General features: G+C 41.1%; 1 protein-coding gene across 2 annotated transcripts in view; it reads right to left on the bottom strand.

The window, feature by feature from the left end:
- Positions 1 to 8,526: 8,526 nt before the first annotated feature.
- LOC118888681 (dystrophin-like) overlaps positions 8,527 to 19,033 on the bottom strand; it is a 151,556-nt gene continuing 141,049 nt past the window's right edge. The window contains exons 17-18 of one of the 2 annotated variants that reach the window (XM_036840024.1): positions 15,752 to 15,783; positions 8,527 to 10,763 (exon numbers count right to left, since the gene is read on the bottom strand). In XM_036840024.1, the coding sequence (XP_036695919.1) occupies positions 10,752 to 10,763; positions 15,752 to 15,783 (44 nt within the window). In that variant the 3' untranslated portion in view covers positions 8,527 to 10,751. The remainder of the gene's footprint in view (positions 10,764 to 15,751; positions 15,784 to 19,033) is intronic. The other variant, XM_036840026.1, reaches the window with a different exon arrangement.

Here is a 19,033-nt window from a genome sequence, read left to right as displayed (position 1 = left end):
CTAGTTGCAGCGATCGGGGGCTACTCTTCGTTGTGGTGTGGGGGCTTCTCATTGTGGTTGCTTCTCTTGTTGTGGAGCACGGACTCTAGGTGCATGGTCTTCAGTAGTTGTGGCACGCAGGCTCAGTAGTTGTGGCTCACGGGCTCTAGAGCACAGGCTCAGTAGTTGTGGTGCACAGGCTTAGTTGCTCCACGGCATGTAGGATCTTCCCAGACCAGGGCTCGAACCTGTGTCCCCTGCATTGGCAGGCGGATTCTTAACTGCTGCACCATGAGGGAAGTCCGAGAACATTATTAATCTTACAGTACAGTACCTTGAAAAGTACAGTGGTACAGTACAACAGCTGGCACTTCTTAGCAGTACCAGCTACATCACTGCAGCTTTTATGCTTGCTTCTGGACATCCTGGGCTTGAAATAAAGATACTGTACTATTGTACTCTATACAGTACTGTACAGTAAGTTACACAAAAGCACAACCACTTGTAAAGGAAGTACGCATGTGACAATGTATGCCAGACATGTGAACTAACGTGATTGGACATGCAAACGCACGTTTGCACCTTTGAAAGTTTGCAGCTTGAAGATTCGTATGTAGGGGACTTACTGTATCCACTAACAAATTACTGTAGTTATTGCTATTTTTACTACTTTTGTCTTTTAACCTTCATACTAGATCTTTCAGTGATTAACCCACCACCATTAGAACATTAGATTATTCTGAATTTAACTATGTATTTCCGTGTACCAGTGAGATTTATACTTTCATATATTTTCCTGTTATTAATTGGCACCCTTTTGTTTCAGCTTAAAGAAGTCCCTTTAACATTTCTTTTAAGGCTGGTCTAGTGGTGCTGAACTCCTCATCTTTTGTTTCTCTGGAAAACTCTTTATCCTTTAATTCTGAAGAACAACTTTGCTGGATAGAGTATCCTGGTTGGCAAATTTTTTTTTTCTTTTAGCACTTTGAATATATCATGAAACTGCAACGTTTCTGCTAAAAAACCTGTTGATGGTCTTATGGGGGTTCCCTTGTAGGTAACAAGTTGCTTTTCTCTTGATGCTTTTAAAATTCTCTCATTGTCTTTAACTTTTGAGACTGTAATTATAATGTCTTGGTTTGGGTCTCTTTGGAGTCATCTTATTTGAAACTCTCTGGTCTTCCTAAATTTGAGTATCTGTTTCCTTCCTGAAGTTAGGGAAGTCCCTTAAGCTATCTTCACTCTTTTTTATTCTTTTTTTTTTTCTTCTTTGATTGTATGAATTCCACTGCCATGTCTTCAAGTTCTTGGATCCTTTTTCCACTTCATCTAGTCTGTTGTTGAACCTGTCTATTGAATTTTTTAGTTCAGTTATTGTATTCTTTAGCTCTGTGATTTCTGTTAGGTACTTTGTTTTATTTTCTGTTGATTGAAATCCTCACTTTGTTCATACATTGTTTTCCTGATCTCAGTGACTGTTATGACCTTTCCTGACCTTTATGATGGTTATTTTGAACTCTTTATCAGGTAAATCACTTATTACTGTTTAATTAAGGTCTTTGCTGAAGTTTTACAGGCATACCTTGGAGATATTGCTGGTTCAGTTCCAGAACTGCAATAAAGGGACTAATGCAGTAAAGTGGGTCAGACGAATTTTTTGGTGTCCCAAAGCATATAGAAGTTATGTTTACACTATACTGTAGTCTATTAAGCATGCAGTAGTTTTATGTCTAAAACACAATGTACATACCTTAATTTAAAAATACGTTATTTCTAAAAACTGTTAGCCATCATCTGACAATGCAGGGTTGCCACAAACCTTCAATTTGTAAAAAAACATAGTATCTGTAAAGTGCAGTAAAGTGAAGCGCAATGAAACAAGGTATGTCTGTATCTTGTTCTTTCATTTTGAATATCTTCCTCTGTTTCTTAATTTTCCTTGACTCTCTGTGTTGGTATCTATGCATTAGATAAAGCTGCCACCTCTCCTAGTCTTGAAGGAGTGGTTTGTGTAGGAGATGAAAGTCATTGTTCAACCCTGCCCCGCTCTAGGTTTTCTCTCCAGCCTTTGCGATTGTCTGAGTAGAGTTCTTTGTTAGTGGCTCCTAGCAGTTGAGGGTGTGGTAAGATCTGTCACTGTCCCAAAGGGGAAGATCTCAGTTAGCATCTAGAAGCAGGCTGATTGGAAGCCAGCCCTCTTTCAGGGGATAACTGGGAGATGGTTGTTTCTGTCTGCTGCTTCTGCACTGTGTCTTGGGGGGATGGCTGGTAAAAAACCGTTTCTCTCTTTGTTACAGTCCTGTGGGACTCATGAATGTAAGCCCCACTGGCCACCAGAGCCAGGCGATCAAGGGGCGTTCCCTGGGCACACAGACCAGGGCACCAGATGTGTGCACAAGGTCCTTTCTGGGCGATACGGGCAACCTGGAGCAAGGCAGAGGGGGAGCACAAAGAGAGTGTCCACTGGCTCTGGGGTCCCTGGAGAGCATTGCAGTCTGCCCCTTGATGTGTGGTATATTCGAAGCCTGCCCTTCAGGCTGCAGGTATGAAGATTAGCAAGTAGGCCTCATTCAGGGAAAGACTGGGCATTTCTATCTGCTGCCTCTGCAACATGCCCTGAGGGGATAGCTGGTTAAGAACTGTTTATACGTTTTTTGTTTTTTGTTTTGGCCTTGCCATGGCATGCGGATCGTAGTTTGTAGTTCCCCGACCAGGGATCGAATCCGGAGCACCGGCAATGGGAGCACGGAGCCCTAACCACTGGACTGCCAGGGAATTCCATCGAACTGTTTATATGTTTGTTACAATCCTTTGGGACTCGTGAACAATGTGTGGGCCCCACTGGAGACCAAAGAAAAATGGTCAAGGGGTGTCCCCTGGGCAGTAGCTGCAAAAACCAGGGTGCCAGACATGTTCACAAGCTGCTTTCTGGGAGATACCAGCGACCTGGACCTAAGCAGAGGGAGAGCGTAAATATGGTATCTGGGGTGTGTGGGGAGTATTGCAGTCAGTCCCTAGATGTGAGTTAAATTAGGAGACTGCCCCTGAGGCCACCGTTATTATGACAAGTAATTAGGACTCTTTCAAGGGAGACTGGGTATTTCTGTCTGCTGCCTCTGAGTTAGCCATGGTGAGTCTGCATGGACCCTTTAAGGACTGTCTCATAGTGCACTACAGCCGTACGGGTCTCATGGACATAAGCCATGTTGGCTTTTTTCTTTTAATATTTATTTATTTATTTATTTGGCTGCACCGGGTCTTAGTTTGCAGCACACGGGATATTTGTTGTGTCATGCGGGATCTTTAGTTGCGGCATGCGAGATCTAGTTCCCTGACCAGGGGTTGAACCCGGGCCCCCTGCATTGGGAGCGTGGAGTCTTACCCACTGGACCACCAGGGAAGTCCCCAAGGCTTGTTGGCTTTCAAAGCGAGATGTTTTGCAGACCTGCGTGTCTGGTAGAATTCTTTTTTTTTTTTAATTAATTAATTAATTTATTTTTGGCTGCGTTGGGTCTTTGTTGCTGTGCGCGGGCTTTCTCTAGTTGCGGCGAGCGGGGGCTGCTTTTCGTTGCGGTGTACGGGCTCTAGGTGTGCGGGCTTCAGTAATTGTGGCATGTGGGCTTAGTAGTTGTGGCTCACGGGCTCTAGAGTGCAGCCTCAGTAGTTGTGGCGCACGGGCTTAGTTGCTCTGCGGCATGTGGGATCTTCCCGGACCAGGGCTCGAACCTGTGTCCCCTGCGCTGGCAGGTGGATTCCTAACCACTGTGCCACCAGGGAAGCCCTCTGGTAGAATTCTTAATGTGGGATTCACAACCTTTTCTCCTCAGGGAGAAGCTGGTAGTTTTGAGTTCCCTCCTGGCTGTGTGTTGCCACGCCCGGGGTGGGGTTTATAGCGACATCCTGTCTCAGTTTATCCTACCTGTTTCCATGTGGTTTTTTTTTTTTTCTTCATTTGCCTGATATGCGTAGGAGTCACTCAACTAGTTTCTGAGTTTCTTTCAGAAGGAAGTATTGTATATGTAGCTATAGGCTTGGTGTGTCGGTGGGAAGAAGTGAGTTCAGGAGACTCGTATGTGGCCATATTGAACTGGAACTCACAGAAAGTGACTGTTTTTATTTGATATAGGTCAGCTACAGTATACATACGAAAATAAGATTTCTAGTTGAACCTAAAGGTTTAAGAATAATTAGGTTTTTTTTCCACATCTTTATTGAAGTATAATTGCTTTACAGTGATGTGTTAGTTTCTGCTTTATAACAAAGTGAATCAGCTATATGTGTACATATATCCCCATATCTCCTCCCTCTTGCATCTCCCTCCCTCCCACCCTCCCTATCCCACCCCTCTAGGTGGTCACAAAGCACCGAGCTGATCTCCCTGTGCTACACGGCTGCTTCCCACTAGCTATCTATTTTACATTTGGTAGTGTGTATATATCCATGCCACTCTCTCACTTCGTCCCAGCTTACCCTTCCCCCTCCCCCTGTCCTCAAGTCCATTCTCTACCTCTGCGTCTTTATTCCTGTCCTGACCCTAGGTTCTTCAGAACCTTTTTTTTTTTTTTTTTTTAGATTCCATATATATGTGTTAGCATACGGTATTTGTTTTTCTCTTTCTGACTTACTTCACTCTGTATGACAGACTCTAGGTCCATCCACCTCACTACAGATAACTCCATTTCGTTTCTTTTTATGGCTGAGTCATATTCCATTGTATATATGTGCCACTTCTTCTTTACCCATTCATCTGTTGATGGACACTTAGGTTGCTTCAATGCACTGGCTATTGTAAATAGAGCTGCAATGAACATTGGGGTACATGACTCTTTTTGAATTATGGTTTTCTCGGGGTATATGCCCAGTAGTGGGATTACTGGGTCGTGTGGTAGTTCTCTTTTTAGCTTTTTAAGGAACCTCCATACTGTTCTCCATAGTGGCTGTATCAATTTACATTCCCACCAACAGTGCAAGAAGGTTCCCTTTTCTCCACACCCTCTCCAGGATTTATTGTTTGTAGATTTTTTGATGATGGCCATTCTGACTGGTGTGAGGTGATACCTCATTGTAGTTTTGATTTGCACTTCTCTAATGATTAGTGATGTTGAGCATCCTTTCATGTGTTTGCTGGCAATCTGTATATCTTCTTTGGAGAAATGTCTATTTAGGTCTTCTGCCCTTTTTTGGATTGGGTTGTTTGTTTTTTTTTGATATTGAGCTGCATGAGCTGCTTGTGAATTTTAGAGATTAATCCTTTGTCAATTGCTTCATTTGCAAATCTTTTCTCCCAAGAATAATTAGGTTTTAAAAATGTATAGCAAGTGGAGAAACCTTCACCAAGTGATCAAAGTTGACATTATCAAGAATGGGACAGACCATCATTACATTCATGCCTCCTGCTATGACGTGCTGAGGACACATCATTACTTATATCATATTCCTGCCAAAAACACATAACCTGAATCTAATCATGTGGACACATCACACAAACCCAAATTAAGGCACATCCTACAAGTAACTGGCTTGTACTCTTAAAAAAATGTCAAGGTCTTTGAAGACAAAGAAGGGTAGAGAAACTGTTCCAGATCAAAGGAGATTAAAGAGACATGACAATGTCATGAAATTGAGAATTAGATCCTAGACCAGACTGGGGAAACACATATAACTATTAAAAAAAATCGTGGCACAATTGACTGTATTTGAATATGGGCTGTGGAGTAGGTGATAGCTTTGTATAATGTTAAATTTAAAAATTTTGAGAACTGTAATGTGGTTATGCAAGAGAATGTCAGTTCTTAGGAAATGTACATGAAGTATTTAAGCATAAAGGGGTATGATGTCCGAAACTTACTGTCAAAATGGTTCAGAAAGAAAACACTACAGTTGACCCTCGAACAACATGGGTTTACACTGCGTGGGTCCACTTACACGCCAATTTTTTCCAATAGTAAATACTGTGGGAGTACATGATCTGAGGTTGGCTTAATCTACAGATGTGGAGGAACCGCAGATACAGAGGAACTGTATATATGGAGGGCCAACTATAAGAGTTATACACGGGTTTTCAACTGTGCGGGGGAGGGGGGGGCGCCCCAACCCTTTTGTTGTGCAAGGGTCAACTCTGTTGGGGGTGGGGAGGGAGAAAGGAGAGGGTGAGGAAGGAGCGGGAAACTAAATGGGACAAAATGTAAGCAGTTATTGAATCTGGGTAAAGGGAATATGGGGGTTCTTTGTACTATTCTTGTAACTTTTCTGTGAGTTTGAATTATTTCAAAAGGAAAAGTTACAGAAGAGCTCAAAATTTATCCTGAATATATGTAAAACACAAACACATGCGTGCACGCACACACACGCACACAAGCACGCATATATAGAATTTAAGTCTAAAGTTACTGTACAGAATCTTTTCTGTATATGAAAGCCACTCTCAAACATCGCCAAACGTCACACGCTCACACGATATTGCTTGTTATGGCCTGTCTGGCGTGTTGCCACTCCTGTGTTGTCAGATAATTCGGTGAGATCACAGCACTCTGAAGCCCAAGGAGCAGTGGAGGATGTGTTTATGGTTCCTACCCTAGTGGCTTTGCTACTGTGGGAAAGAATGCAATTCACATCCTTCCTACACTTAATTTGAAGGCAGAGTGTTTGCCAGTGTGCCAGTGCTTGCCTTTGTATTCATTCCGCCATTAGAGCATTGCAGTTTCAGGGAAATCCCATCGCGGCTCCACAGAACACGTCCATACACGTGCATTAGTCTTGGGGCTTTCCCCCAAACACACATTCTGCTTGCTGATGCACAACCTGCGCCAGCTTGATGCATTTTAATTTTTAGCTGAAATAAATCCCTCCCCTCCAGCCTGTGCCTAGTGTGGAAAGGAAAGCCAAATGCCCTCCTCAGAGTCAGACATACACAGTTTTGTCCTAGGTTGAAGCATTGAAGAGTCCTCAGTTACCTAGTTGAGTGCCATCAAAACAGCCAGTCTGGGCGTTTCAAACAAAAGCAGGCTGGGGGAATGGCACGGGGGGAATAAATGATTTATTTAAATAGGATGAAAATTAGTCTTCGTATGTGCGGATTTCAAGGGAAGTCACCCCACCCGCAACTTAGTGATTCGTATCAGAGATGCCACACCCATTTAACACCATTCTTAATCAGCTTGACCATCTCCTGTTATTTCCAAAGTCACTAGAATAGGCTGTACCTAGTGGACTTTTGTAATTTCTTTGGCCCTCCAGCATCTGAACCTTGAGGAACCTTGGTTCCTCAACCTTGAGTTGAGGAACTCCTCTCTGTGACTCTTGGTGGGAAGCAGAGATAGATGGTCTCTCCCTAGAGGTGTTGACGTTGCTCCTCGTTTTCCTGGCCTCCTTTGCAGCTAGGACAGAAGCAGAGCAGGACAGGGGTGAGGGGATTTCCCTCTGGTGGTGGTCATGACTATGTACGAGAGGGGTGTCCTCCTCAGAACCAGTTCTGAGGCATCATTTTAGGCATGACTTGTATTCTTCAGATGTCTCCTTAGGTCTGGTACCATTAATAATAATAGAAGTGATAAGCAAAGTGTCAACTGCAAACTGGTCAATTCATATACTTGTTATTACTAAAACAGAAAACAAAAAAACCACTATGACCATTGCTGCATAAAATTACCTCCCGAGCTACAAGTGCTTACCACCTTTGATCCAGAAATCGCCCTTCTGGGAATGTGTCCTATGGATATATTTTTGCACAAGTGAAAGGATGAAATGAGAGATGTGTGGTATTGTTTGTCAGAGCAAAAGAGGAAAACCACCCACATACCCCACCAAAGGGGACTGTTTAAATAATATCCCTCCCCCACACACTGGATTATTAGCTATAAAAAAGCATGAGGAAAGCATTTCATATATTGAAATGAAAAGATCTGTTTCAATATAATTAAGGATGGATCTCTTGAGTCCATTCTTAAGTTTAAAAAAAACCAAGGTATATAACTGAATGCATAGAATGCTAGCTTCTGAGTAAGAAAAGGAAAAAAAGTAGGGACATATGTTTGTAATTGCTTATACAATAATGACACTTTGGAAGGAAACACAAGAAATTATTAATATTTACTCAGAGTGCAGTGAGGATGAGGTGGGAATAGGGTAGTCAGGGTCCTTCTTTTCACCGTTGGGCTTTCTAGATTTTTTAATTTTTTAACGATATGAAAGTTTTGCCTATGTAAAAAATAAAAACAAAGTACTGCAGTCCAGTCAACACTTTTTTGTAACATAACTGCGTGCTTTATTGAGATACACAGTAAAGCAGTAATATAATACAATAGTAAGGCATATATTTGGTGAAGTCTGATATGTTGTGAAAATGCAGTAAAACTGAAGTTTAAAAAAATAATTAGTAAATGTTACAGTGTTGGTGTTAAAACACAATATATTATGATACTCAAGTAAGAACCCAGTACCTGAAAACAATGACATAACATGCCAGGTGATGTTTATGCTTCAGTTACATTGGTTATGATTTACAGTTTAATACTCGGTGGTTATAAAGAACACGAAACAATGTCCAAATTATGCTTAAAACGTAGCAATAAAGCTCTCAGTTTTTATTCAAATATTTTGACAGACTCACTCCAGAACTAATGTCTAAAAGATAAAATAAAACAAAAGATTAAAACAAAATTAAGCCCTCTATTTATCTCTGATTTTAGAATGAAACTTAAACTTCTTAGTAGGAAGTAAAGTAACCCCTTGTTTTAAATCGCGGTTAAAAAAAAAATCCTCGGGTAAAGAAAAAGTACAGCGTCACATAAAGGAAAACAATGCAAGACTAAAATCAAATCTTCATGTAATTTGTTACCTTAGAGCTTTGGGTTTTCTTTTGGAAATTATGAACAAAAACGAAAATGGAGGGAAATGTTCTCACAAGGGACAGGTGGTGAAGCTGTGTTATTAGGAACACCCCAAAACCAAAGTGAGGTAGAAATAGCATGAGAAGCCATGTCTGATGTTAATTATCATTAGTAAAATAAGGAACAAAACCCACTCTCCAAAAGTTAATTACACTTGATGTAAGAGGTAACAGATTTGCAAAATGATAGGTCACACAGTGATTTCTATTGAATGAATGATTAAAAAAAGTGAAAGACTAAGAAGATGAAATGAAAGAGTAAAGCTTTTTCCTACCAGTTAGTCCTCTTGAGCGTTCTCCTCTGCTTGAATGATTTGTTTATTAATATATTTAACCTGCCTAATCCACCAGAAAGGGTTTGGAGTACCTTTTGGAACATTTAAATCAATTTGCGTTCCCACTTACAAACCTGCCTGGAGTTACTTGTAGAGAAATGCCAAGGAGGGAAACATGATTCATGGGCTTCTGGGTGGATATTTAACAGTACCACAATGTGGTGGGGCTACTGTGTTACACATTTTCACTAAGGGTTATTTTAAATTAAGTCTTGTGGCATTTACAAACTCATTGCAATGGGAAAAAAAAATCTTCAAAAACTGGAAAACCAGGACACCCACTGCTGTTTGTGAGAAAAGAACAGTTGTAATTATAAAGCTCTCTCTGTAAGGTTATGAACATTCATCCAGTCCTTTACGTCAAGAGTGGCCTGCTCTCTCTGAGGGATTGGCTGGGAATCCGTAGCCCTCCAGCGCTACCATAGCCCTCCTCCTGCCTGGGAGTTAAAAATGCCTTCTGATGCTCTGATTTTCACTGAAGCATCATTAAATCTAAACCGTGGCATTGCCAGCAGCAGGAAGCTGAATACATCAACCAGCGGATTACTCTGACATAATAAGTCCTGTGTATTCATTCATATGTCCCTGAAAAAAATTCAATACTCTAGTTGTCAGTGGAAAGTTTAAAATGAGAAACATCTGGAGCCCCAGACAATGTTTTAGTGTGGTAGTTTCCTTCTGGCTTCAGGCTCCAGGGAAAATTCATTCTAGACCCAAGCAGGTAAGCCTGGATGACCAGAAGTAATTTCTTTCCATTAGGAAGTGGCAAGAGCATTTGAACAAGAAATTTAAAAGGTCTCTTGAATTTATATCTATTTATCTATATACCCATAATATTTACATACTTATAGACATATAGATGTGTAACACGAAAACCCACAGCCAGTCCCACTCAGTCAACAATTCCAAAAGAGCGATATGAAGTAGTCATTTGGTGGTGTTAGAGGAAGTCCTATCTTAAATATGCAAGAAAAGAAAAAAAAGCCACGAATCTCATATGGATATCACGCTAAAAGGATGCAAAACAATGTGCTGCCTCAGTGTGTGTGTGTGTGTGTGTGTGTGTGTGTGTGTGTGTATGTGTATGTGTTTGTTTTTAGGGGGTTTTATAAACAACTTTTTTTTTATAAAGCACACTTTAGTTTACAATCTTTCTTTATAACTGTTATAAATTTTTAAACAACCCAAAATGCATTCCATATAAAGAAATGGCAAGTTATTTAGCTATCAAGATTTTACATGTAGTTTTCTTATAACTTTTTTTGTACAATTGCATAGACGTGTAAAACCTGCCATTGTTAACAAAACAATAACAGACTTAGAAACTACTGAAATCTACAGTATAGTACCACTACCCTTCACAAAAATATAGATTTTTTTTTTTCTTGTAAACTCTTACTGTCTAATCCTCTTTGTTGTATGAATATTATAAAAACCATGCGGGAATCAGGAGTTGTAAAACATTTATTCTGCCCCTTCTTCATCTGTCATGACTGAAACTAAGGACTCCATCGCTCTGCCCAAATCATCTGCCAAGTGGAAAAGGCTTCCTACATTGTGTCCTGGAAAACAAAGAGAGAGACAGACTTGACACAAGGTGTAGTTATCATGACCCCAACTCTTTGTCATTTGGGAAATCATCCCCCGTTTCTAGGTGAAGACAACACAGAAGCTGCGTCGAGGGGATACACAACAGGGTTTGGTTTTTCACCAGTTTTCCAGGAAGAAGCAAAGCCTTGTTAATGAAGCCATTCCACACTGTTAGTATCAGCCTCATATTGGATCAGGCTCCTAGTGTCATATAAATGGAAAAAAGTCAGACTGCACTCATCTTCCCCATGTAAATATATATCAAAAGGCTTCCATGGATAAGCACAAGATTCCTGTCACAACAGGAACAATTCGTGATGGGATGTATCTTTTCCACCTTGCTGTGGGAGATTATTTACTATGTACTTGAATTAAAAATTATTTTACTGTCAAACAACCATCACCATAACTATCACCACCACCACCGCCGCCACTCTACTGCCATCACCGTTGGCATCACTACCATCACTACCATCGCTACCATCGCTACCATCGCTACGTGTGAAATCTTTATCTCAAGGCTGTTACAAGCTGTTGGCTCATGTCTAAGGCTATGGCGGAGGTGACTGTTTTCTCTCTGCCTTTACTTGAGTTGAAAGATACTCTTGAATTGACCTTTGTATACACTATTAACATTTGAATTAGGAAGCTTCAGGAAAAAAAATTACTTTTCATTCCAAATTACTCAAGAGCCTAATTATAAGATGACCCACATGTATAGCATGGATTTGGGTAGCCTCTGAGTCCATTTTTGATCTCCTACTAAATGAGGGTTAACTATCAGAATAGCCTTCTAATAATAATATGACATGACCTATCATTAATCCCCCAGCACGGAGCATAAAAGCAGCACAACGTCCCTGGGTACTTTGTGGCAAAATTCAGATCTAGAGTAAGATAATTTGAGACATACTTTATGACTTGCCTCGTCATGTACGTCCCATATTTTTATATGGCTAATTTTAATTCTTGGACATTAGGAAATCATTCCACTATTCAAGTAGTGCCTTTGAAACTAAAAATGCTTTACTAGGCTATTACTACCTTGCCATGTATCAACTTTATAGATTCCCATAATAATTGTTAAAATCCCTATAAACATTAAAGATAGACTAGGGCAGGTATTCTATTCTAATATTTATTTCAAGAGACATATCGTTTTTAAATATATGAGGGGATCTGAAGAGGACTCATAGGCAGGCACTTAAACAGCGATGGCACCAGATCAAGTTAGGACTTAACTTTAATGCCGTTCAGCCATTTTTATTAAGGTGACCAAGTCTGTAACTCTCTTTGAGCTTTATTAGTGCAGAAAGTTTCAATGAGGACTAATTATGCTTTAAAAAATCACTCTGCATTTTGGTTGAGGCTGCACATATAAAAACTTTTAACAAAGCATATGTACTATGCCTAGAGTGGGCCAGTAGTCTGGCAGCCCTCAGTGAAGAAGAAAAATCATCTTTGGCTTTTCTAAACCATAAAAACCACAGGAAGACATAGTGGGTCCTTTGCTACTCCTCAGAGCACAAATATCTAACTGATGCCACCAAGTTAGAGGGCTTCCCTTGTATCTACTTTTGAGTGCCCAGCAACCCTGGGAAATCTGTACAATTATTCATGTGTCATTGAAAATAGATGGACTAACTGCAAATGTTAAATTGCTTGCAATCTTAACAGCAATTAATAAAAGCAGTAAAAACAAACCCCAAGACTCTTACAACCTGATACCTAAATATAATTCCAACTATTTCTCACATCTATACTATAGTATAGTCCTCCTGGTAGCTAGGAAATGTATTACAAAACATAAAACAGGGAAGAAATCTTTTTTTTCTCCATCAGCTTATTGACAATAATCAAAAAGTGCCTATTTTAGACTGTGCTAGGAGATGCAGACTGCAGTTCAAAAGGTAATGAAGACAAGTGAATGCATGTATAGATTATACAGCCAAGTAATGCTTCTACTCCTCAAAATGGTGTTCGGTTACTAAGTGGAAGGAAAATTCTTGAGTCTCTTAAGAGGCATAAGTTCTAGGGGTATCTGCTATTTAAAAAGTTACCAGGTCAGAGGTTCATGATTTTTTAAAAAATTAATTAATTAATTAATTTTGAGCTGCGTTGGGTCTTCGTTGCTGTGCGCGGGCTTTCTCTAGTTGCGGCGAGCAGGGGCTACCCTTCGTTGAGGTGCGCGGGCTTCTCATTGCGGTGGCTTCTCTTGTTGCGGAGCACGGGCTCTAGGGATGCGGGCTTCAGTAGTTGCGGCATGCGGGCTCAGTAGTTGTGGCTCGTGGGCTCTAGAGCGCAGGCTCAGTAGTTGTGGCGTACGGGCTTAGTTGCTCCACGGCATGTGGGATCTTCCTGGACCAGGGCTCGAACCCGTGTCCCCTGCATAGGCAGGCGGAGTCTAGTCCCAGGTTCATGATTCTTAATACACCATACCTACTCCCACAAAATGTTAGGTGGCCTTTAACCTGTCCAGATGGTTAAATGTTCACAAATGACCTCATGGCCATCCCTATGCTAGAAAAATGAACGTTCTGAGTCACCTCACCATATCTATATGATGCCTTTCATTATTTTGTTTACAAATACCTGCTTCATCAGAGTGACAATTCCAGTGTTTTCCATGGAGGTTTTCCTTAGAGCCAGAAAAAAAAATTCTATCTCTTTGACTAAATACTGCCCCAAAGAATCATATACCTCAACCCACTGGAGGCATAGAACCACATACAGATAGGGAATTGGGACACAGAAAATAGATTTGTATCCTGCTTCTATTATCCATGCGTGTAAGGCAGAACATTAGTGAGATCATTAATTTTACCTGACAGATTTTTCTAAAGTCAAAATGAAAATCTCGCGCTATGAGCATGAGAGGCCCTGGAAAACAGGCAGGACGCAGGCATCTGCGATTAGCTTCAGGCACAAGCAGACAGAAAATACGTCTGTAGGCGTATTTAATCCATTCTTAAGCAAGGATTGTTGACGAGAAAGGCACTTTGCGTTTAACATTAGGGTAGTTGTATGTTTTTCCAAGTTGGTGCAAAGTGCGACACGTGGACTCTCGCATGCCACCTCTGCCTCAGGGAGTTATTCGCTGCAGTGATTGGAATTGAGACTTTCTGGCAGAGACCCAAGACCTCAATAGCAATCTGGCACTCTGTTTTTTAAAAAATACCGTTCCCAAAGAAATGGTGAGCACTCAATTGGCCAAAGCAAAGCCAGAATACCGCAGCGAAATGTGCTTATCTTTTCTTCTCTGTAATTTAATCTTTGAAAAAATATCTGGTCTACTGTACATTTGGGGTATTTTCATAGCATTAAAGAAAATCACTATTGTTTTGATTCTCTGGCTTTCTGAAAACTTGTCTGACTACAATACACCTCAGGTAGTATGGTTTCCAAATGCCTATGTGACTTCAATTATATGTGCTGGCCTTTTCTAAAATTCGTTTATGAGAGACACGTATTTAGGGTGGTTAAAAATATGGTGCAACTTTTTACCACACGTTAAAATAAATTTTAAGGGGCACTTACCATCAGAATGAACCCAAGACGTCTCACATAAGAAGGCAAACCGTCAGGAGCATTCAATGCTTCACCGATTCAGGTTTCCTGTTTCTCCTCCCAGCCCACCACTCCCTCCCTTGGACCCCACAAGCCCTGGAAGCGAGCACTGGTGTAGACACACTGAAGGATCGTTCAGTTGATTAGACCTGCGTGGCATGGCACTGGCAGAATTTCCAGTATGCTGTTTAAATGTATCAGCGGCTACTCCTTTCCATCTGTTGCTAAGGATCCAGAACCTTCTCATGTAAGGACTCCCCACCCGTCCATTGTCTCCCACAATAGTACACGCTATTGCCATCCATGGGAGAGCTTTCCTTCTTGCGTCCTTCATACTAAACTCTTGGTAAGGACAATCTTGTTTCACTTGGGCTGTCACTCAACACTTTGTCATCCAATGTCCTTTCAGTAGGTAACTCAATGTTTAGCTAATATTTCTGGTAGAACAGAAGTATGAAGCAGCTTTTACTGTAAAACCCCCAAACCACATTCAGTGATAATGCTGTACCCTACCTATAACAGGCATGAAAAAAATCCCTCAAGACTCCAAGATTCACTTTTTATCCCTAATTGGTTATTGTTCTCTCTGGCTCAAAATGCCAAGTAAAGAAAAAAAGCATCCTCTAAAGGGCAAGTTGAGATGACATATGCTTTTCACACACCATTTTCTAAGTGGCAGTAAAGCACACAGTTAAGAGTGTGGCTCTGGACCCAGACTGCCTGGATTCAAATCCTGGCTCTGTCACCTTGGACACATTGCTTACCCTTTCATTGACTCAGTTTCCTTATCTGTAAAATGGGTTAATAAGAGTACCTACCTCATAGGCTTGTCCTGAAGATTACATAATGAAAAAGATGGCAAGTGCTTAGAAAAGTCCTTGGCACACAGTAACTGCTCAAAAAAATGTTAGCTAAAGTGGGAAAGAAAGAGTGTAGGCACCAGGAAAAAGAAAACAAAAAATGAAGTCATCCCTGAAGAATAAAAACCAAGGGCACTGGCAGAAAATGCTAGGGTCCTGGAAGTAGAAGGAAGCTTTATGACTCATCAGTTATGTTCGAGGCTAAATGTATTTTGAAGATTTTGTTTGTGTTGCAAATGGCAACAGATGATGAGCTTCAGGATTCCAACCTAGGGACTACAAAGGGTTGCCATTTAAGAGAGATTCCTGTTCCCCCAACCCCTGGTCCTGTTGTCATGGTGATGACAATGACAGTGAACATTTGAGGAATGTTCCTCATAAGCTGCAAGTGGAGAGGTGACTACCATCCTTACATGATGACACGTGTAATACACACATGGGCGTGCACGCACACAATTCTTACACAAACGCCAAACATAGAAAGCGGGATGAGACAGACAGAAGCCATGGCTGTGAGCCTGAATCTCACTAACCTCTCTCATTGGCTTCCCAGGGGTATTTCTTCCTTTAATAATAGAGAGAGGAAGAGGCAGAGATATCAGAAAGGAAAAAAAAATGCATAAATATACAGTTTCATACCAATTTGCTTCTTTTACCAAACAAATGTTGAGATGACAATTCATTTATCCCCTTCTGGAAAAAAAATAAAAACAGAAACAAAAAAACCCAAAAGACACATCCAGTCAAATAACCTTTACATACACTTAAAATCGGTGTAAACAGATAACATGATCCAGGAGACATCACTTACAGAATCCATAGAGCTCACATGTTCAACTGGATGAAAGCTGGCACAGCATAGAAATCTGACAAATTGAGCATTGTTTTCAAGGGCAACTGTAGAATCTCAAGTTTACTGTCCAAAAATCTCAGAATCCCTTTATTCTCCACTTGACAACCAACACACCGAAACAAACAGTAGTTGGTTTCAGGTGCCAAAAATCTGCACTCCAAATGCGAGGTAGAACACTGCATAGAGGCTAGACTCCATCCTCTTGGGGGAAGTTGTTCTATCTGATAGAAGCTGAGCGTGTCCATGATGGGACTGGGGACACTGGAGAAAATTGAAACAAAGCGGGAAGGAGATAAGTCCCACTTATGGGCAAGCCACGGAGCCAGATTCAGGAATGAGTCTTCACCTTCCTCCTCATGATTCAACAGATACCAGGAGCCTTGAGGGTCAGCCAAAGACCCTCTGGCCTTGTTTGTTTTATAGAATCCTATATCTGTATGCAGTTATTTATTTTTGAAAAGCAGGTTCTGATGAGAAAGTTTTTCTACGCTAATATTTATAACCGGACAGAAAATTAGGGACCGCTGACCATACCTGGCATGTCTTGGGCCTGCAATTTCCGGGGTCTCCAAAGTGAAATACTGATTTTCAAACTTTGGCTTTCGCATTGGGCCACTTCCTAAAACATTCTTCTCTGCAATTCAGTATTTAGACCAGATACAAGCAGAGCTGTGAGAGGTCTTCTGCAGCATCTCCCTTTCCCCTGACACACTCCAAGAAGACCTACGACCCCCCGAAACAATTTGAGTACTAGTCTAGAATGAAGAGGTATTGAGCTACTAATCCAAAAGAAACTTTTTAAAACTCAAGTTTAGGGTTTAAAACTTCTGGTGTACATTGTAAGGTTTTCTAAGTATGCCCCTCCCCCTGCCTTTGCCTTCCTTCTGAATTGTCCCGACTCAGAGGTTTCTTGGGGGTACAGAAACTGCATGCTTGACGACGTAATAAACATGGTCAAGGTATTCATGATGCTCCTCAAACCAGGAAAAAGAGAGAGAACAAAGGGTATTGGCTCCTCAGTTGTGGGTGTTCCCAGTGGTAGGCCCATACCAGACGATGGGGAAAAGGGAAGGGGGAGAACCTCATTTCATCCTTGATGGTGCACACCAACCCCAGCGTGAATTAGTCATCCATTCTTTTTGACTTCATTAGCAAAATTTAAAAAATTTCTTGTACTTCATGGTTATACTGTCTGGTGGTAGAATTAATTCTCCTCCCCTACAAGACTGTGAGCTCCTTGAAGGCAGGGTCCACACGTTGCTCACCTACCTCTCTATCCCTGATACCTCTACTATACCTCGACACTACGGGTATTTGGTAAATGCTGGCTGAACTAAATTAGGTAGCCACTAGGTCATGGCCAAGAGTCCTTTGATGCTTTAGGCAACTTGGCCTTGCCTGCGATCCTTTAGCTTGGATGCCAAGGGCTCGTAGCTGTGTCTGGCTTGTAACTTGGGCCTATTTTTCTTTTTCTTTTTTTCAAATTGAAGTATAGTTGATTTACAATGTTGTGTTAGTTTCAGGTGTACAGCAAAGTGATTCAGTTATATATATATATATATTCTTAGTCTTTTCCCTGATAGGTTATTACAAAATATTGAGTGTAGTTCCCTGTGCTATACAGTAGGTCCTTGACTTGGGTCTATTTTTTAAACCTCAGAACCTTAGGAAGGACAGTGTTGTTAGAAAGCAATGTGATTTAGCTTTAGAATGTAATTATGGTTCCTAGAATGATAAAGGTTATGCATCTTTATTAATTCTTCAACAAGGCCTATTCAGAGCTCAGTATCAACTGGACACTGCTGAAGATGAAGCGTATGATTTGGGTTTTGTTTCAGGTACTTCTTCAGAAACCATGTTTTCTGTAAAATGGACCTCCCAGAGCTATGTGATCCCTGACCTCTTTCAAAATCCTCCCTCGCCACTTGGGTTCCAGTGTGCTCATTAGCATAGTACGAAGCGAGGTCCGCTTCTTGTTTAAGAAGAGTTAAATGTTTTCTACTTGTATCAGAAATACTTTCTACACTGACAAAATAGAGGCTCGCTGGTTGCAGCATTAAAAACAAATTCTTTACCAATAAATAAAGTACCAAATAAAAGTTCACATTCTTTGGAAATGAGTTTCCTTAGACCTTCGGTTAGGGGGTCCATCTGGCGATGCAGTATGCTGTCAGGAAATGAATCAAGAGAAACAGGAAGTGTGCTGGGGAGTCCTGAGTCTAAAGAAAGGGCTTGGTCAGGTCTGGAGAAGTCTCGTTTCCTCAGGCAGTACGAACTTGAGAGGATTGGCTGTAATTCATTATTCACAGTTGGAATCGCAGGACGTTACTGTTTCTGGGTATCTTTATGAGCTTCTTTATCTCAGTTCACTGACTTCTTAAAAAAGTTAAGGAATAGCGAGTCCCTTTTTAGGATTTCTGTTTCATTACAAGTGAAAGAAGATTGAAATGGCTATACTTTATTGAAAATGCAGGATCTTTGGTGAAGACGGATATAAACACGTAAATCGATTCAAAAGCACAGTTTTCTTGAGCTGAAAGTTGATCAGCACCGAAATCTGTGACTGTGTGTGTGTGATGAGCTAGAGTGGACAACAATTTAATGATGTAAAGTCGGGGTTGGCAAATTTTCTCTGTAAAGGGCCAGATAGTTAAATACTTTGGGCTTTGCCAGTCCCTCAGTCTCCGTAGCAGCTATTCAGCTCTGCCACAACTACTCTGCCCTTGGAGTGAGAAAGCCCCCGTAGACAATATGTAAATGAATGGGGGTGGCTGTGTTATGATGAAACCTTATTTATAAAGATTTGGCCCGTGGACTGCAGTTTGCCGGCCCCTGGTGTAAAGGAGCAACAGCTGAAATCCTTTCTGGAAGCCGAGAGGGAAGGGAAGGGAGCCTGCAAGGGGGGCCAGGGTGCTTCCATCTGTCTTTGTTCTTTATGTTGCGCTTCCATAAAAGAATCACG

The sequence above is a fragment of the Balaenoptera musculus genome, chromosome X (assembly GCF_009873245.2).
Source record: "Balaenoptera musculus isolate JJ_BM4_2016_0621 chromosome X, mBalMus1.pri.v3, whole genome shotgun sequence".
NCBI classification, from domain to species: domain Eukaryota; kingdom Metazoa; phylum Chordata; class Mammalia; order Artiodactyla; family Balaenopteridae; genus Balaenoptera; species Balaenoptera musculus.
Note: the sequence above shows the minus strand (reverse complement) of the source record. Positions and strands in the feature narration are given on the sequence as shown.